Here is a 19,937-nt window from a genome sequence, read left to right as displayed (position 1 = left end):
CCTCAAATTTTCCAGTTTGATTTCTAGTGTAAACTTGTTAGAATTATGTTAAAATGGAGTTCAGGGGCTCTTATTAAGTGAACAGAATATGCATTTTGTGACCTCCTTTGGTGAATTTTTTTGTTTTTTCTTCTGACTCATAGCTATGTCTTGGAGAGCTGAAATTACAGTATCAATGATCTTTGACTTGTGAGGTGTTATTCCGCTTGCTTGTAGTATCTCAGAGCCATACATGGCCTGCCTGTCCTCTGATACCTTTTTCTTTCCTTTATTTGGAAAAGAGATGATCATATAAATTATGAGTAGCCTGGTGGGCTGCAGTCCATGGGATCTCAAAGAGTTGGACACAACTTAGTGACTAAACAACAGCAACAATAGGGTAAATACTCAAGTATTTGTTGGATGAGAGTAAGTGCCCCCAAATGGAACATGATTTTTTCATTGATGGCTTGGAGTTTAACATCATTCCTGTGATTGAGATTTGTAGTCAAGTCTATGCTTAGAGATAGTGAGATGACCTGCTCTTAGTATAAATTTAATATGATGTCTACTTGATTTTTGATTTCCATCGTACAGGAGATGAGCATGATTGGATGTGTTTATAAGTGCTTAAGGGGCTGGAGGGGTTAAGGGGTTTAGTTTTCAAATTAAACATTCCCTCCTCTTTCAAACATGGAGACTCACTAGCAGTGATAAGGGATGTTACCAACGGGAGTATAAGTTCAACTGTGAAATTCAAGAGGAGGCACATGTCCTCAGAAGACATTTTGAGGGCCTATGGAATGGTCATATCCTAGTTACCTAGAGAACAATTAGATGTGGATAATTAGAAAATTTACTTAATTAGACTTTCAGTAATACTTACATATTTTATGAAAGTTGAGATTTTAATACAATTTCCCATAAAATTGACTTAGTTATAACTGAATATAGTATGTTTTGCTACTCCTTTGCTATTATGTATTATGCAGTAGCTTTCAAGTTTAGAAATATTTTTGACTACAGTGCATAGAAAAATATTTACCACAACTTAGAGAAATATATTTTGCATTGTATCCTAGTGATATGTATATATTCATATAAGGAGCCAAAACAAAATCTCATTAAACAAAACTATTCTTACTACATTTGAGCACTCTATTTTCTTTCTTTCTTTGATACTATTTTATTTAAAAAACTGTTGCTTAAGACCCATTTGTTTAAACACCCAGTAATGGGTCATTATCCACAGTTTGGGGAACACTGTTGTCTAATAAAACTGATGATAAATTTTAAAGGCTAGAATTTTCTGGGTCTTAACAGAAATATACAAGGGACATCGCTGAAATCAGGTTTTGAAAATCTAAAGTGTTGTAGATGATAGTTACTAAACATTTCTGAGATAAAATAAGTTTCTGTGGTATGTAATTAGAGAATTGATTTCCATTTTTGTCATTACAGTTAATGATTTAGCTTTCAAAAATAAGTGTTTAGTCTTTTCTTAGACAACCACAGTTGAGCTCATGCCAGAAACCAGTAACTGGGACACTTGCTGCTAACAGAAGCATGTGATGTAACGGCTAGCCATCACATCACGAATATCCTTACTCATTTAGATTTTGGAGAAGCTTGGAGACTTGTAGTAGTGTCATTTTTTATAGAGACTGCATTGGGCATTTAAAACACTGAATGGCTCATTTTATGTATGGATTTTAAAATTTAAGATAAAGCAGTGAGAAATCAATGCTATGACAACTAACTTGTGAAAAAATTAATTAAAAATTTCTATTGCATGTGATTTTTTTATTTGCAAAGAATATTGAATAACAGCATGTGAAAAGATACCTATAGATACTTTTAATATTTAAAATTATAGGTACATGAAAATTCTATATTGATTACAACCTATTTTGGAAGATAGTTTCAGTTCATTCGCTCAGTCGTGTCCGACGCTTTGCAACCCCATGAACTGCAGCACATCAGGCCCCCCTGTCCATCACCAACTCCTGGAGTTCACCCAAACTCATGTCCATTGAGTTGGTGATTCTATCCAACCATCGCATCCTCTGTCGTCCCCTTCTCCTCCTACCCTCGATCTTTCCCAGCATCAGGGTCAGTTCTTCGAGTCAGGTGGCCAAAGTTTTGGAGTCTCAGCTTCAGCATCAGTTCTTCAATGAACACCCAGGACTGATCTTCTTTAGGATGGACTGGTTGGATCTCCTTGCAGTCCAAGGGAAGATAGGTAGAGTACTAATAATTATTTTAAACAATTTAGAACTGATCATTAATGTTTACTGGAAAGCTTTAGCTAGCTGTATGGCTTTTTATGAAGTAAAACATACTATACTAATATGTTCTCAGATTACTTTGATTTATCTATTTGCAACTTAAAGGAGGTCAGTTGGCTCTGTAATGTCCTAAATTATTGGGCCATGCAGGTTAGAGAATCTGATTTTCTGTTTTCTGTTTTGAAGATTCATCAGTGATCATCAAATTAGAAGTATGCCTGTGACCTACATTTTCACTCATATAATCAGATTATATCTAATGTTTTCTGTATTTAGCAGCTCATTTTTTGTCTTTATTAGTGAATGATACTCCATGAAAATTATAATTGTTTATGAAAGAAAAGCAATTGATTATTAATCTGTTCTCAAGGATAATTTGAAAATATATCCCTTAGATAAATTCTGTCTTTTTAATATAGATATTTAAATAAGTTAGTATGCTGAGAATTATGATAGAATCATCAGAGATCAGATCAGATCAGTCGCTCAGTCATGTTCGACTCTTCGCGACCCCATGAATCGCAGCACGCCAGGCCTCCCTGTCCATCACCAACTCCTGGAGTTCACTCAGACTCACGTCCATTGAGTCAGTGATGCCATCCAGCCATCTCATCCTCTGTCATCCCCTTCTCCTCTTGCCCCCAATCCCTCCCAGCATCAGTCTTTTGCAGTGAGTCAACTCTTCGCATGAGGTGGCCAAAGTACTGGAGTTTTAGCTTCAGCATCATTCCTTCCAAAGAAATCCCAGGGCTGATCTCTTCAGAATGGACTGGTTGGATCTCCTTGCAGTCCAAGGGACTCTCAAGAGTCTTCTCCAACACCACAGTTCAAAAGCATCAATTCTTCGGCGCTCAGCCTTCTTCACAGTCCAACCCTCACATCCATACATGACCACAGGAAAAACCATAGCCTTGACTAGACGAACCTTTGTTGGCAAAGTAATGTTTCTGCTTTTAAATATGCTATGTAGGTTTGTTCTAGCAATTTTACATTATCTCTTTAATCTGTGCTTACTAAGTTGCAAGTGTTCATATCCCTGTCCTTCCCTCTACTACTTCTACTCCGCCTTAACAGCTGAGTGTCTATCAATTGCAGTGTTACTTTAACCCTGGAAAAATTTACATTTTCATCAATAACATCTTATTTGGGGGGGATAAAATTGATTCTAAAAGCTGAAAATCAATTAACCTTGCTTACACTCTTAGAACTTACAGTGGAATGCCTGTGTTAGGTTTTCTTTGTTTTTCTTTGCTGCATCTGCAGTATGTGAGATCGTCTTCCCCAAACAGCCACTGAAGCTGTGTCTGCTGCAGTGGAAGCATGGATTCCTAACCACTGGACCGCCAGGGAATTCTCTAGTTTTCTTCCTTGATGAGCCCCCAGGGCCCTTTTTGCTGTAGCTCAGGAAAAATTTCTTTTTCTTAATTTCCTCTGTCCTTAATGCTAATTTATCTTATTAGTTGGAAGTCAGAGGTATTGAATTGCTTCTTTCTGTCTCTGTTCCTTTATTTTTTGTTTCTTTTTATTTTTCTTTCACATAATAGGATTGTTTTCCTACTCTGGTTATTCTATATAGTATGGCATTATTTTCTTAACTCAGTGTTTATTATTGTCCTTCTCAAAAGTCACTGAGGATCTTTTTTTTTTTTTTTTTTAATGTTTTCCTTTTTCTGAATGGTGTACCTCCCTGTATTTTTAAAAATTTGCTTTTTGGGGGGCATTTTTCTATCCTGTTGTTACTTTTCTTCATGAATTAGTGATTCTGTCAGTTCATATTTGTGAAGGAGTGATTAGGTTACTATTTCTGGGCAGATGGTTTGGGTTTTCTTTGCCATTCTGTTTGCTCTGCTGTCTTTTTCTGTATCAGCCTCTTGAATCTGTCTACACAGATGGGGCTTATTGACCAGCATGTTTCACATAGGGTAGGCACTCAGGGAACCACAGCCAATATCATACTTAAAGAGTAAAACAATGAACTCTTAATCAAGACTTGGAAAAAACACAAGGAAGTTTGTTCTCAGATCTTCCATTCTACATTGTACTGAAGAACTAGTCTTTTGGCAGGGGTTTCTTTAAAATGCCACCTTGGCTCAAATTAGGATCTGACAACATTGAGGTACTGTAGAGACAGTACAGGCTGGCAGGAAGGGACAGACTGTACCTGCCGATCCAGACAGAAAGGCAGACACATTTTAGACTTTGGGAGGCCAGAGAATTAGTGGAAACACCATCAGAGTTTAAGTGGATAAGAATGTGAACTCAGGAATCTGACTCCTTGTGATCATGTTCTCACTATACCATTTATTAACTTGATGATGCTGGTCAGGTTGTACAATTGCTCTATGTTTTAGTTTTCTTTATTGGTAAAAATAGGGATTGAAATAGTATAATTGTGGGAACTGATGAGCTGATCTATTTAAAATATGTAGCAAATTAAGTGCTTAGCAAATGGCAACTGGAGAGATTTTATGTAAAATCCAGGTTTCTGGATTTTTCTTGAAAAATTTGGACATCTGATGGTCCTGAATGGTGGCAGTTGTTTACAGCTGAGTGGTAGCCACCTCTAATTGGAGTATTTGCTTTCCAGATTGCTGTAGCCCCCAGTACTACTTATTGTCTCACACTCTATTTGATTCACTCTCTTTATGGTACCTCTGTGGCCATTTGGATTTGTGACTTCTGATGTACCAGTTATCAACTGTAGCTAAAAGGATATCTTTAATTTTCAAAACTGATTTTTCTTTGGTGTAGAACGAATCAGCACCAAAGGCACAGACATAGACCAGATGAGAAGAGTAATTCAGGCAAGGGAATGCTGTCACATACAGGAAATGCTTGGCAGTGCTTATAGCATACTGGTTGGTGAGGTTCAGCGAGTGCATCAGGTGAATGGAGAGACTGATGCTGGGGGGTGTAGTGATATGTAACTGGGAATGCTCTAGGTACGAATCATACCACCAAAACCTGAAAATGTTTAGAGATAGAAAAAAACTCATGTCTTAATCTGTAGTAGCTATTGACTGTCCTAGGTGCCTGACAGTATGCTAGGTTCAGAGATCACCAGGTTACATAATGAGTCCTTGTCATCAAATACAGCAGACAATTATAATAATGTGTATAATGTAAGAATAGCCTCAGAAGTCTCTTAATCTAATCCTCCTATTTTATAATTATTAAAATAAGCTTAGACAGATTAGGCCTTGCCTAAGGCTTTACAACTAGTTGAGACTCGAAGATGACTTTTTTTTTTTTAATACAATGCTTTTTCTAGTACATAGCCAGGCAGGCAACATCAAAGAGGTTTGGAAGCAGCTAGTAGGGATTCCAAGACCTGGGAGAACTGATGTATTGGAGCATGGTACAAAGATTGGGACTTGGGTGTGAAAGAAGGTTACGTTGCTGCATTTAAGACTTATTCTTCAAAGACTGGAGCTAGAGGTTCTTCTTAGGGGTGTGAAGAAGTGGCCATTTTAGAGAAGCCTGTGTGGCAAGGAACTGTTGGTAGCTGCTGGGAACTGTCGACACCATTTTAGGACCCGAGGGTGGCCTCTGAGAGCCAGCAAGAAGCTGACACCATCACACCATCAGTTATACACTGCAAGGGTGTGAGTTCTGTCCACAATCTGAAGGAACTTGGAAGAAGATTCTTTCCCATTTTCACCTCCAGATAAGAATGTCATCTAACTGATCTTTTGATGAAGTCTGTGAAACCCTGAGCAAATGCCTCAGCTGAGTCGTGCCCAGAGTTCTAATCCACAGAAACTCTGGACTAATAAATGTATTGCTATAAGCTGCTAAGTTTTTGGTAGTTTGTTCCACAGTAACAGAAAACTAGTACTTTTGGTCATGTCCAAGTATATTATATTCTTTACTGTCATTACATAATAAACACAGCACTTTGCCATCTGATTTGAAATACATAATCCACACTCCACTATGCCTTAGAAGCATGAAAATCACTGCAGTTTGTGATTTTCTGGCAGCACTGTGAAATGATAAGAGTGCCCCACACGGTCTCACAACTGTTGTCTTGTAGCGTGAAGCAGCTTTAACAATGCATAAGTGACTTAGCATGGATGATTATTAATGAAAGTTTGTTTATGAACACCAGCATTTGAATTTCATATAATTTTCATGTGTCACAAAATACTGTTTCTTCTCCAAACATGTAAATATGTAAAGACCATTCTTAGTCTGTAGACTGTGTATAGTGGACAAGAGCCTGGATTTAGCCTGCAGGCTGGAGTTTGCTGACCATGACTATAGACAGACTTGTCTATACTAATACTGTTTGATAGGTGCAACAATAGGGAAAGTACTAGCACTCTTTAGGATCCTTAATAAAAAAATATTTAATCAAAAATTCTATTTGTTAACTATATTAAAAGACTAAAGAAATCTAGTAAGACAGGTTTGTGAGCAGTTTCTTGAATGTGGTGAAAAGGATGGAGTAAAATAGGAAACAGCTTCGTTTCTCACTAACCACTAAATTGTATACTTTGATTATTTCTTTTTCCCCACTCATAAATGATATAAGTGGCCGGTTTCCATTGATTCTTACCATATATTAATAGGAATAAGTTCAGTTTGTCAAGAGTTATTTTGGGGTGTTAATACTTGTTCCATTTTCAAGTACAGTTTTAAGCTATTCGATCACTTCTTCCTGTCTCTTGAAATTTCTTCTGGGGAAGGAATTTGGGGCCGTCTCTTGACTTTTCCTACTGCCTCCTCAGCCATTCATTAAGCTGGCCCTTGATCCTCCAGGGTCCGTGTGAGTGGAGGGTTATGAAAGGGAAAAGGCAAAAGTTTTTCAGTGGATGACATGCTTTCAAATGCTCTTTCTTTTGGGAGGAAGTTTTAGTTCATCAGAGGCTGTACCCTGACCTATTCTGTAAAACAAACAGACCTGCAAGTATTGCTATACATAAACATATCCATGCACAGGAATTACAAAAAAGAGTTGGATCATATAAAACAAACTGAAAGTAATGTTTACATCTGAGGAGAGCAAGTGGGATGAAGGACAAGACGTATGGGCATCCCAAGGATATTTTTACTTTGTATTTGAATTCTTACAACATGTAGAATGTCTTTTGGATATTTGGTAAATGAAAAGGTATATATTGAAAATAGCATGAAAAATTGCAAATGGGAAGGAAATTACTTTCTTCTAAATAGAAAAAAATGTAGAAGGGCCCTTTTTGTTTTGGTTGCTGTTGTTGGTTACACTTTGTGGCATGTGGGATCTTAGTTCCCCAACTAAGTATTGAACCCACACCCCCATGTGTTGGAATGGTGGAGTCTTTTAACCACTGGACTGCTAGGAAAGTCCCCTGAAAGGGCTCTTTTAAAGAAAACCTTCTAAAATACTTACATGTTCATTAACCTTAAAAAGCTGTAGTGTTTTCACATGAGTTTTGGGATAAAGTTATAGTAGAGAAAACATATGAACTTTGAGATGTAGCATTATTTTTGGAGTGGGTTATTTCTAAAAATAATGTTTTGAAGTATTATCTACATATAATACAACACATAGATTTTTAGTTTGATGAATTTTTATACATGTATACACTTGTATAATCCCTTCCCAAGCACAGTAGAGAATATTCCTTTCTCTGGTAAAGTTCCCTTATGCCACTTTCCAAGCTTTCAACCACTCTTGGCAACAACTGATCTGCTTTCTATCACCACAACTTATTTTTGCTGATTCTAGAACTTCATTTGATGAGAATTGTATGATACTTACTCATTTGTGCCTGACTTACCTCAATCTCATATCTGAGAGATTCATCCATATGGTTACATGTATCAACAGTTCTTTCCTTTTTATTTACTGAGTAATATTCCACTGAATGAATATATCAGTTTGTATACCTGTTCTCCTGTTAGTAGATATTAGGATTGTTTTTAGTTTTGGCTGTTACTGATTTAGGCTGCTCTAAATACATGTGTACAAGTCTTTCTCTAAATATATGTTTTAATTTCTCTTGAGTAACTACCTAAGAGTGGTATTGTTAGGACATCAGATAGGTGTATATTTTACTTAGAATAAACTATCAAACTTCCTTAGAATCAAAGTTGTACTATTTTATATTCCCATTAGGAATTGAGAGTTCTAATTGTTCCTCATTCTTTCCTGGACTTTTCTTTCTTGGGAGGTTTTTGATTACTGATTGCATATCTTTACTATTGTTCTATTGAGGTTTTTCTTTTTTTTCCCTAATGATTCCCACAGTAATCACGGTGAGGCAAGACCAGAGTGGGCTTCCCAGGAAGCTGGAGGTCCACCTTGGACTCTCATTTTCCCGCTGGGGAAACCATAGGCTTGAGGGCCCTGTGGGTGTGATGCTGTGCCAGCCTTGGGGGAGGCCCAGTGTGGTCAGAGTATAGCCACTCCTCTTGCCCTTCTCTGTCTCTCTGGTTCAGGAGGGTGCTTTGGCCTCAGCCCTGGGTTCTGGGGATTTGTTTCAGTGGTGTCTTGTGCTAACTGACCTATGTTGCTCTCTTGATGGTGTCTCCCTATAAGGTTTTCTGCACACACAATTATAATGTCTCTGAATAACAGTGGTTTAGCCTTTTCCTCTTCACTTTTCATGCCTTTTGCATCTTTCTTAACTTATTGTACAGGCTAGTTCTTCTGTACAGTGTGTTGAATGGAAGATCTGAGAGCAAACATTCTTTTGTTTTCTCTTAGTCTTGATTAAGAGTTCAGTGTTTTACCATATAAGTATGATGTTGGCTATCTTTTTTTTTTTTTAAGGAAAAACTCTTTTTATTAGGTTGACGTTTGATTCTCTTTCTGGATTACTGAGAGGTTTTAAACATTAACGGGTTGAATTTTGTCAAATGCATTTTATTGTCTGTTGAGATACTTTCTTTTTTTTCCTGTTAATTTGTTGAATTTATTTCAAATATTAAATCTTAACATTTCTAATATGAGAAATACGAGATCAGAGAGTATACTTTAATTTTGTAGTTACTTGAGACAAATAATGATAGCATATGATCTTTCTTGATGAACATTTTTTGAAAGGAAATATTATTCTTCAGTTTTGGGCTATTGTATTTTATAAATGTCAGTTCAGGGTAGTTGATGATATTTAGGTCTACTGTTTTAATATACATACTGTTATTTTTGTCTTCTACTCAATCAAACAACAGTGAAACAACAGTGTTAACATTTCAACTATGATTGTCTTTTTCAAACAGTTATTTCAAACTAATCCTTGTTTTTTAAAGTCTTTCCCTTATTTTGCTCATTTATATGTCATTTTAATGATTTTTCAAATTTTTCTGTTGAGTTATTTCTGTTATTATGAAATGGATCTCTGTGTCTTTGGAGATTCTCCCTTGTTTCGATGTTTACTTTGTATGATAACATTATAGCCTCTAAGGCTTATTATACTTGATGTTTGCATTGTCGTTGTTCAGTCGCTCAGTCATGTGCGACTGTTTGCGACCCCGTGGACTGCAGCACACCAGGCTTCCTTATCCTTCACTGTCTCCCGGAGCTAGCTCAAACTAGTCCATTGAGTCGATGATGCCATCCACCCATCTCGTCCTCTGTCGTCCCCTTCTCCTCCTGCCTTCAGTCTTTCCCAGCATCAAGGTCTTTTCTAATGAGTCGGCTCTTCGCATCAGGTAGCCAAAAGTATTGGCACTTCAGCTTCAGCATCAGTCCTTCCAATGAATATTCAGAATTGATTTCCTTTAGGATTGATTGGTTTGATCTGTTTGCAGACCAAGGGACTCTCAAGAGTCTTCTCCAACACCACAGTTCAAAAGCATCAATTCTTCAGCACTCAGCCTTCTTTATGGTCCAACTTGCACATTCATACACGACTACTGGAAAAACTACAGCTTTGACTATATGGACCTTAGTTGGCAAAGTAACAGCTCTGCTTTTTAATATTGCTGTCTAGGTTGGTCATAGCTTTTCTTCCAAGGAGCAAGAGTCTTTTAATTTCATGGCTGCAGTCACCATCTGCAGTGATTTGGAGTCCAAGAAGGTCAAGTCTGTCACTGTATCCATTGTTTTCCCATCTATTTGCCATGAAGTAATGGGACAGGATGCCATGATCTTAGTTTTTTGAATGTTGAATTTTAAGCTGGCCTTTTCACTCTTCTCTTTCACCTTCATCAAGAGGCTCTTTAGTTCTTGTTCGCTTTCTGCCATAAGGGTGGTGTCGTCTGCAAATCTGAGGATGTTTGCGTAGTATATCTTTCTGTTATTTCACTTTCAGTTTGTCTGCGTCTTTGAATGTAAAGTTGTTTCTTAGAGACAATGTATAGTTGGATCTTGGTTTTTTTCTTTTTTAAAGTCTTTGCTTTTTATGGGGAGAATATGGTCCATTTTCATTATATGTGTGTTTTTAAGTCTATTCTCTTGGTGTTTTCCTTTTTGTCTCATATCTCGTTTATTTCTCTTGTTTTAATCAAATGTTTATCATCCTACTTTATTTCTTATATTAACTTTTTAGCTGTTTCTACTGCAGTTAATTTTTAGTGTTTGGTCTGGGTATTACAATATGCATTTTTAATTTGTCATGGGCTGCTTAAAATTAATATTGAACCACTCATTCTTAACAAATACAAGAATCTTAAAAAACAACGTAGTTCCATTTACTGTCTGCCCTGCCATTTAAAATTAATTTTTAACTACTTCATTCTTAACAAATATAAGAATCTTAATATAATTGCATTTGCTTGCTGCCCCTGCCATTTCTGTTATCATATATTTATTCTACTTTCCCGTATCTTATAAATGACACTAAGAAATTATTTGTGCTTTAACAAGTAATTTATCTTTTGAGGAAATGAATACCCATGCATTTCTCATTTCTAGGGTTCCTCATTTCTTCTTAAAGTTTCACATTTCTGTCTGGTATCATGTGATTTAATTAAGCATAATGGATTATTTAAAAAGTTTTTCTTGTGAAAGTGTGCTGGTGACTATTCTTAGCTTCCTTCATCCGAAAATGACTTTCTTTCATTTTCAGTTTTAAAGACTAATTTTATTGGGTGTCATGTTCTTGGTTGAGACTTCTTTTCCTCCTTCCATTGCTTTGAACATGTTCTCCCGTTTTCTTTTCGGTCTCCATTATTTCTGATGATAAAGTTCACCTGTGTGTTGTGGAGTTTTCCTCTGTCTGCTTTCAAGACTTTCCTTTAATTTTTGGGTTTTTGCACTCTGATGTACCTAGGTTTAATTTTCTTTGTATTGATTCTTCATGGAGTTGCTGAGTTTCCCCATTTTGTAGGTTAATGTTTTTCAGTGAATTTGGGAAATTTTCCATCATTATTTCTTCAAATATTTTTTCTGCTCCATTCTCTTTCTTTAATGTAGTAGAACTTTAATAGCTACTTAGTAGTTTTGAAGTCCTGTCTTCTAATTTCAGTGTCAGGGTCATCTTGGTGTCTGTTTCCTTTGGTAGCTTTATTTCTGACTGCATGTCACATTTACTGATTTTTCTTGTCTGGTAATTTCTAACTGTATGCTGGACATTATGAATTCAGCGTTGTTGAAAGTCTGTTTTTTTGTTTTCCCTTCTGTCTTTTTAATTATGTCAAGTTTCATTCTGGAATGCAGTTAGTGTAGTTGGAGATATTCTTAATCCTCTCTAGGCTTGGTTTTAGCTTTAGGTGGGTTATTCTAAATAGTCCTTACTTTACAGTATGATCCTTACTGTTAAGACTTGGTCTTTCTGGTATCTCAACTGAATTCTGGGATATTAATGAAGTTCCTCCACCATGACTAGGTAGGAACTTTAAGATATCCTGGCACTCTACAGCCTTTGGTATCTCCATTCTTTATTTAACCCCAGAGTAGTTTGTCTGCTAGCCTTGTTTCAGCCCTGTCACCTCCTACCCCGCAAACTGGACAGCTCCCTCACCTTCAGTACTGCCTGCAAATTCCACTAGCTTCAACACCCCAAACTCTGAGCTGTGATCATTGGGCACTGCCTGAAATACCCCAGACTCTGATTTGTGATCACTGGGCACTGTCTGAGTCTCCACTTCCCTGTGCTGTAGTCAGAAAACTGTCCCTAGCTGGAGATCTTGAGTGAAGGTGGAATTCACCTTCTGTGTTTCTATTTTCTCAGAAATGGCAGTTTACTCTACCTGTTATTCAATGCCTGAAAATATTTGTCCATATTCATAATTATTTACAGCAAGGGGGGAAGTTCAATATTAGTTACCCTATCGTAGAAAGTAAACAGTATATGTAAAACTCATTAAATTTTACTTATACCAAATGGATGCTTATATTTCATCTGCAATATTAAGATCATGGCAGAATGTAATAAGAAACTTTATAAATAGATTGGGTGTTAGGAATAATTGCATATTTGGTGGGTTGCTAAAATTAATCAGAAATATACTATTTATTTCAAACCTTGTTATGATCGCTCCATTCCCTATGTAGTTACAAGTAATAAATATTTGAATAAATGAAGATCAAATAAGAATGTATACTTGAAAAGCCCTTGAAAATTATTAAATGTATGAACATGTGAAAGATATTAAACTCTTTTACTAATTTGCAAACTGTATTCTCTTTTCTTGCTTTTAAATTGATATTCCTGTATTGACTTACTTGAATTCTTTGAATTTTTTGTTTTTAATTGGAATGATTCTAAGCTGGAAGGTCTAAGCTGGTGAATGTATATTGGCTTATGAAATACTCAATACATTTTTGTTATTTTTATTTATTCTTTAAAAAGTAAGCAAAATCACTGATTTCGTTTGGTTTTGTTTTTGTGATCACTTTGGTGTTGAAGTATAGGAATAAAGGGGAATGATTAAGAGTCTGCTGAGGTTTTATTTCAGTGGGCATTAACTAATAAGTCCATTGCCTGAACTTTTGTTACGTTATTAATTTCCGAAACATGGTTTTTAGTTCTCTGTAAGTTGACTAATTTTCTTTTCTTAATATTTTAGCTCTCTGTCAATATCAGCTCACATCATTGAAAAATAATTCTGAAGACATGTTTTGCTGAAAAGACAGCTGAGAAAAATTTTACGAATGGGATGAACACGCGCCAGTTCATTGACTACCTACTGCAATTTGAATGTTAACATCACCCACCTGGTACAGTTACCTAGTGATGTACCAGTTCTCACAATACCCTATTTCAGTGTGCTTGTCTTGATTAAAGAATTCAAAGTGGAGTACCGCAAACTTGATATGGAAAATAAAAAGAAAGACAAGGACAAATCAGATGATAGAATGGCACGACCTAGTGGTCGGCTGGGACATAACACTCGAGGAACTGGTTCTTCATCCTCTGGAGTTTTAATGGTTGGACCTAACTTTAGAGTTGGAAAAAAAATTGGATGTGGGAATTTTGGAGAACTACGATTAGGTAAGACTATTTTGTTTATTCCATAATAATGGGAGCATTTTTTTTAAATGAAGGGTACTTTTTAATGAAATGATTTAGTTAGTCACTTGTTGTTTCATTGTTGTGGTAATTTTAAACAACACAGATACTAAGAATTTCTGTGTACTTGTATTTTCATTTTTGGGTCATTACTTAGTATAACAGTGTCTGTTTTCTTGAGATTAGCCATCCAGATTAAGAGAAAAAAGAAAGTAAATGAAAAAGCCCTAGCAGGCTGAAAGAGATACCAGGGGAGTCTTTGCAGTATACTCTTTAGGAATGATATTTAGGCTACCTTTTCTGATTAGAAAACATGTAGTAACTGGTTACTTTAGTAACTGCTTACTACCTTTTCTGATTAGAAAACATTTAGTAACTGTATGGCTTAAAGTTAAGGTAATATCCTCAAACTACGTCAGAAATCAGTGCAGTTTGCAGTGTTATAATTTATTCCCCTCTTCCCCCATGTATGTCCAGAGTGGTTTAGAAATCTATATTCTTACCAAGGGACACAAAATACTGATTCACTTTATTCTTATAATCAGGTAAGTTTGGGAAACATTGATCTACTTTAACCTCCTAACTCTACGTTTAAGACATTTGAAACTCAGGGAAGGTTTCTTGACAAATGTAACCCATCAATTTAATGATGGCCTTTTAAACTCTCCTAGTGCAATGAAGATGTGGCTATCTTCATTGAAGAGAAACAAGAAGGAGGACAGCACGGTTTTATGGGAGTCAGTATTGAGGTTCTTTGAGGGCTAGCTGGTTAATGCACCAGCATGAGTGTAAACTTCTTTAAATAAAAAGAAAAAACTTAGCTTCGCAATTTTCATTAGATTTAACCTTGGTGTTATAAAAATATATGTAATTGTATGTTCATCTACTCAGCTACTTCTCTTTATCATCTTGTAAAACACTTTGAAAGAAAGTGAAGTTTTAGTCTCAAAGAGTATCAGACTCTTTGAGACCCCCATGGACTGTAGCCCACCAGGCTCCTCTGACCATGGAGTTCTCCAGGCAAGAATACTAGAGTGGGTTGCCATTCACTTCTCCATGGAATCTTTCTAATCCAGGGATCGAATCCAGGTCTCTTGCATTGCAGGCAGATTCTTTACCATCTGGGCCAAAAACATTCTAATTTTTAGTTACTCCTTCATTTCATTATTGTTTTATGTAGTTAGTGTACATTAAATCTTTGAATGAAGCAATCCAATAAAAGGTAATGACATATTTTAAAATACATATGATGTGTCTGATAGACTCTTCTGCATTTTAGTAGGGACTCAAATATTTGAAAGGGTGAATGTTTTATATTTTATTTTTTAAAAGATATTGTAATGATACTTTGAAATTCTTAAACTGTTTTTGATTTTGGCATTAAAAAGCAGATTATTTACTTGTCTGACCTTGAATTACACCCATCCATCCATTAAAAATTTATCACATGTCTACAGTATTATGTATGAAGCATGATTAGACACTGATGATACACTGGAAAAATATAAAAATTGTCTCTGCCATTATGGAACGCATAAGTCATTTAACCACATGGGGCTTCAAATTTGTCAACTTTAAAATGGAATTATTTCTGCTTCCTGAATTATTGTGAAGATTAAATTTAGATAGCAATATAAAAGAACCAACATTATCCTTGCCTGTTTCAGGAAAGCAGTGATTGTTCTACTCCTTTAAAGGATATCAAGATATTTGTTCTTAATTAAGATTATAGCATGTTGTATGTATATTTAAATTTAATATAAATTAGTTTTCTAGCTGTATATTATGACATATATATTTGTACTTTGTCACTCTCTTTGTATATGACTATAGTACTAAAGTATTTTGGCATTTATTATTCAGAATTGATTTCATATAATTTATTTCAAAATAACTATATATATATATATACACACACACACACATCTGTGTGTGTATGCATGTATATGTGTGTGTGTGGGTATATGTGTGTATATACACAAAAGAATCTAGTGGAACATTTTAGCCAGGGCATATGAGAAAACTGTATTACTCCTATAAACTGAAACTAACATGCTGTATACTGAAAAAAACAGCAAAATACCCCCATTCTTTTGCAGTCTGTGAATAAACAGGAATAGGGTAAGATGACTTACTAGTCTGTCCATCCATCCATCCTTTATCATCTTTCTATTTATCTATCTATATCTAATCTACCTGTGTGTTTTTATTGTATATTTTTGTAGATTTTATTTAAATGTTTTATCTATACATGTTACTGTTTCAGTACTTACTATATATGTAACATGTCCATTTGCATAATTATTTTAGTCATTTTTTTTCTTAGTAGACTACTAAATAAAGGGAGGTTTTATTCCCTTTTAAAAAGGTTCCAGGTGATCTCTCTGTACAGAAAGTGTCAGTTTTTTCTATGATAAATGTGAATAAACATGTTTATTTAATCTGGATAAACATGCTAATGTTAAAAGCTGGTTTGAATTCTTAAACTGCCTTCTTTAAAACCATGTTAATAGACATTGATTTCTGGCACTAAATTGTTTGTGATTAGTATTGAGTAAGAAAGAATACAGAGTATATATGTTATAGGTAAGTGATTGTCAAAAAAGATGGTATTAGGATCTTGGGCTGGACAGTGTTTTGTTTTTGTCTGCTTGTTTGTTAGAAGACTGTCCCATGCATTGTGTGGTATTTAGAACTTCAGACCTCTTGGACACTGAACAGGAGTTGCATCTCCACATGCAGCCCCAGGTTCTTTCCCTCCAGCCCCTACTCCCATTTCTAAAAGCCCCAAGGAGAGACACTATTACCCTCTGTTGAAAGTACTTTTATAGAGGATTGCTAAAGAAAGAAGGAAATGGCAACACATTCCAGTATTTTTGCCTGGAGAATTCCATGGACAGAAGAGCCTGGCAGACTGTAGTTCATGGGGTTGCAAAGAGTTGGACATGACTGAGTGGCTAACAGACACACACACACTAAAGAAAGAAAGCCGAACATAAAAAATTTGCCTTGAGATTAAAAAGAAAATAGTTAATCTTTTAAAAAAATCTAAAATTAAGTTTAAGTAAATGTGTTTACTATCATTTTAATCTGTATTTTTAATTGTAAAATGATGAATTGATATTTTTGGTTTTATTTTATCCTTGTATTGGTGGTAAGGCTTGTATCCAGCATGTTGGATATATTCCTAGCTTAGACAATTAACCAAAACCCCCAGAAATGTTTTTAACAGGTACAGAATGAGACAGAACAAAGCTAGCTAAAATGTGGGGTTATATTGTATACATTTTTTATTTTCCTATGTATTATGAGGCTATAACATCTGAAGAAAAACCTTTCTGGTCAACCATATAGACCTCTGACTGCGGATGTATTCTAGAAGTGTGGAATACAAACCAGCTAATATAACATTGCTTTAATAATAAAAAGAAACCAAAAAACCTCAAATCCTTTCACTCTATGGAAAGACTGCTCCTCTACAGGATAGCCAGTTCTTCAAGATAAAAAAAAAAATTGAGAGCATGCCTTTGATCTGCAAACTAACCAATTTAGAGCCATACCTCCCTCCTCTCTCTGGCCCATGCATTCCAGGAGGCAGTCTTCCTGAAGGCATCCCGTGGCAAAGCACAAGACAGAGAAACTGCCCTGAAGGTTAAGAGTTATTCAAACTAGTCACTCCTAAGCTGTTTACCCTCCCCTATCTTGCTTTTCCTGCAGAAATACCAAAGATCTTGGCCAAAGCTCTTCCCTTGCTCCTGTCTTCTACCGCTTGACCAAAACATGGTGTTTCTTCTGTGTCTCCTCTTGTAGCTATGCCTGACTGACCATCACGTGAAAGAACAGAACAAGGGTGTTATATATTGTTTTATGAATTAACATATCTGAAGTAAGATATTATAAATTTTGATATAATTAAGTAGACATGGAAGTTTTTATAACTTTTTATTTTTGTTTAAGAATTGTTTTGTTGAAAATTCTTCAGGTCTTAACCATATGTATCAAGTAAATATACAGATTTGGGTAGATTCATCTTTTTTATGTTTATTGATTTTTCTATATTTATTAGCTGAAGCTTAAAATTTTTCTGAAAAATGTAACAAGGAGTAGGCTATGATGCTATAAGAAAGAGACCCTAGCATACAGCAGTGTTAGGCAAAGTAGTTTCTTTCTTTTTCACATGACACAGGCCGGAAGAGCAGCACCAAGGGCTGTCAGGGTATCTCTGCACCCTCAGTATGTGGCTTCAGTCTCAGTGTGTGAGTTGTTTACTCCCGTTGTTGCTGTCTCCCAGACACCCAGCCAGCAAGAAGAAAAGCCAGAAGATAATACGTTCATTCTCGCAAGTGGGCAGTGACATACTTTGTGTTGACTCATATCTAGAACTTAAAATCACACGTCTGCACCAAGTTGAAAGAGAGGCTAGAAATGTAGTCTAGCTGGGCAACTATTTTAGGCTGTTCTTTTACTAAGGTAGGTGAACAGGGATATTTCAGTTGATTAGTTGTCCCTGATATAACCATATATGGAGTTTCTGTAGAACATAGTTTTATAATAATGACTATTCAAATATCCCAATATTGGTAAACCCATCTTTTCAAGTTCAGTATGGCTCAAAGTACTATTGGAAACATCTTTTGAAATTGGATTAAAACTTCAGTGAACTGGAACCAGTTTACTTGGAGCCTTTTCTTATTTGGATTTCCTTCATACACACACTTGTCTCTCTTACTTGTACTGTACCCACAAACATATACTTTGTGCATTGAACATACATTGTTAGTTTGTTCATATATATACCAAATGTGGATTGAAAAGCCGATTATTTAAGGGCATGCCTATACAAAGTGGATCATTGAAAAAGCAAAAGAGTTGCAAAAAAAGTCTACTTCTGCTTTATTGACTACGCCAAAGCCTTTGACTGTGTGGATCACAGCAAACTGGAAAATTCTGAAAGAGATGGGAATAGTAGACCACTGGACTTGCCTCCTGAGAAATCTGTGTGCAGGTCAAGAAGCAACAGTTAGAATTGGACATGGAACAAGAGACTGGTTCCAAATAGGAAAGGAGTACTGATATATCAAGGCTGTATATTGTCACCCTGCTTGTTCATCTGTGCAGAGTACATCCTGAGAAATGCTGGACTGGATGAAGCACAAGCTGGAATCAGGATTGCTGGGAGTAGTATCAGTAACCTCAGATATGTGGATGACACCACCCTTATGGCAGAAAGCAAAGAAGAACTAAAGAGCTTCTTAGTGAAAGTGAAAGAGGAGAGTGAAAAAGTTGGCTTAAAACTCAACATGCAGAAAACTAAGATCATGGCATCTGGTCCCATCACTTCATGGCAAATAGATGGGGAAACAAGGGAAACAGTGACAGACTTCATTTTTTGGGGCTCCAAAATCACTGTAGATGGTGATTGCAGCAATGAAATTAAAAGATGCTTGCTCCTTGGAAGAAAAGTTATGACCAACCTAGACAGGATATTCAAAAGCAGAGACATTACTTTGCCAACAGAGGTCCATCTAGTCAAACCTATGGTTTTTTCAGAAATGCATGGATGTGAGAGTTGGACTATAAAGAAAGCTGAGTGCCGAAGAACTGATGCTTTTGAACTGTGGTGTTGGAGAAGACACTTGAGAGTCCCTTGGACTGCAGGGAGGTCCAACCAGTCCATTCTAAAGGAAATCAGTCCATAATGCATTGGAAGGACTGATGCTGAAGCTGAAACTCCAATACTTTGGCCATCTGATGCGAAGAACTGACTCATTTGAAAAGACTCCGATGCTGGGAAAGATTGAAGGCGGGAGGAGGAGGGGACAACAGAGGATGAGATGGTTGGATGGCATCACTGACTCAATGGACATGAATTTGAGTAAACTCCAGGAGTTGGTGAGGGACAGGGAAGCCTGGTGTACTGCAGTCCATGGGGTAGCAAAGGGTTGGACCCAACTGAGTGAACTGAACTGAACTATGCAAAGTGACAAAAATGCATTAGTAATATTCAATCATGGCTCATTTTTATAACCTTCAAAGTTTAGTGAAATCACTAATATTCAAAAAAAGAAAATGCTTTTAGATTTAGTTCTTTCTTCTGTGACTTAAAAGTAAACATTTGACCATGTAAATGAAAACAAGAACAATATTTTTAGAAGTATTTTATTTTCATTGTATGGAATCTGTGTTTAAACTAACTTTTTGTCCTATAAATATTTTTTACCTATGTGGTTATGAATAAATATCATATACAGTACAAAATTCTGAGAAGATGATAATGTCTTGATGA

General features: G+C 36.0%; 1 protein-coding gene across 11 annotated transcripts in view; it reads left to right on the top strand.

Annotated features, from left to right (window-relative positions):
- Positions 1–19,937, top strand: part of CSNK1G3 (casein kinase 1 gamma 3) — a 116,114-nt gene that overhangs the window by 15,845 nt on the left and 80,332 nt on the right. For all 11 annotated transcript variants that reach the window (XM_019964632.2, XM_019964633.2, XM_019964634.2 and 8 more), the window contains one exon: positions 13,209–13,633. In XM_019964632.2, the coding sequence (XP_019820191.2) occupies positions 13,456–13,633 (178 nt within the window). In that variant the 5' untranslated portion in view covers positions 13,209–13,455. The remainder of the gene's footprint in view (positions 1–13,208; positions 13,634–19,937) is intronic.

This window comes from Bos indicus, chromosome 7 (genome assembly GCF_029378745.1).
Source record: "Bos indicus isolate NIAB-ARS_2022 breed Sahiwal x Tharparkar chromosome 7, NIAB-ARS_B.indTharparkar_mat_pri_1.0, whole genome shotgun sequence".
Lineage (NCBI taxonomy): Eukaryota > Metazoa > Chordata > Mammalia > Artiodactyla > Bovidae > Bos > Bos indicus.
The sequence above is the reverse complement of the archived record's forward strand: the minus strand, read 5'-3'. Positions and strand labels throughout refer to the sequence as shown.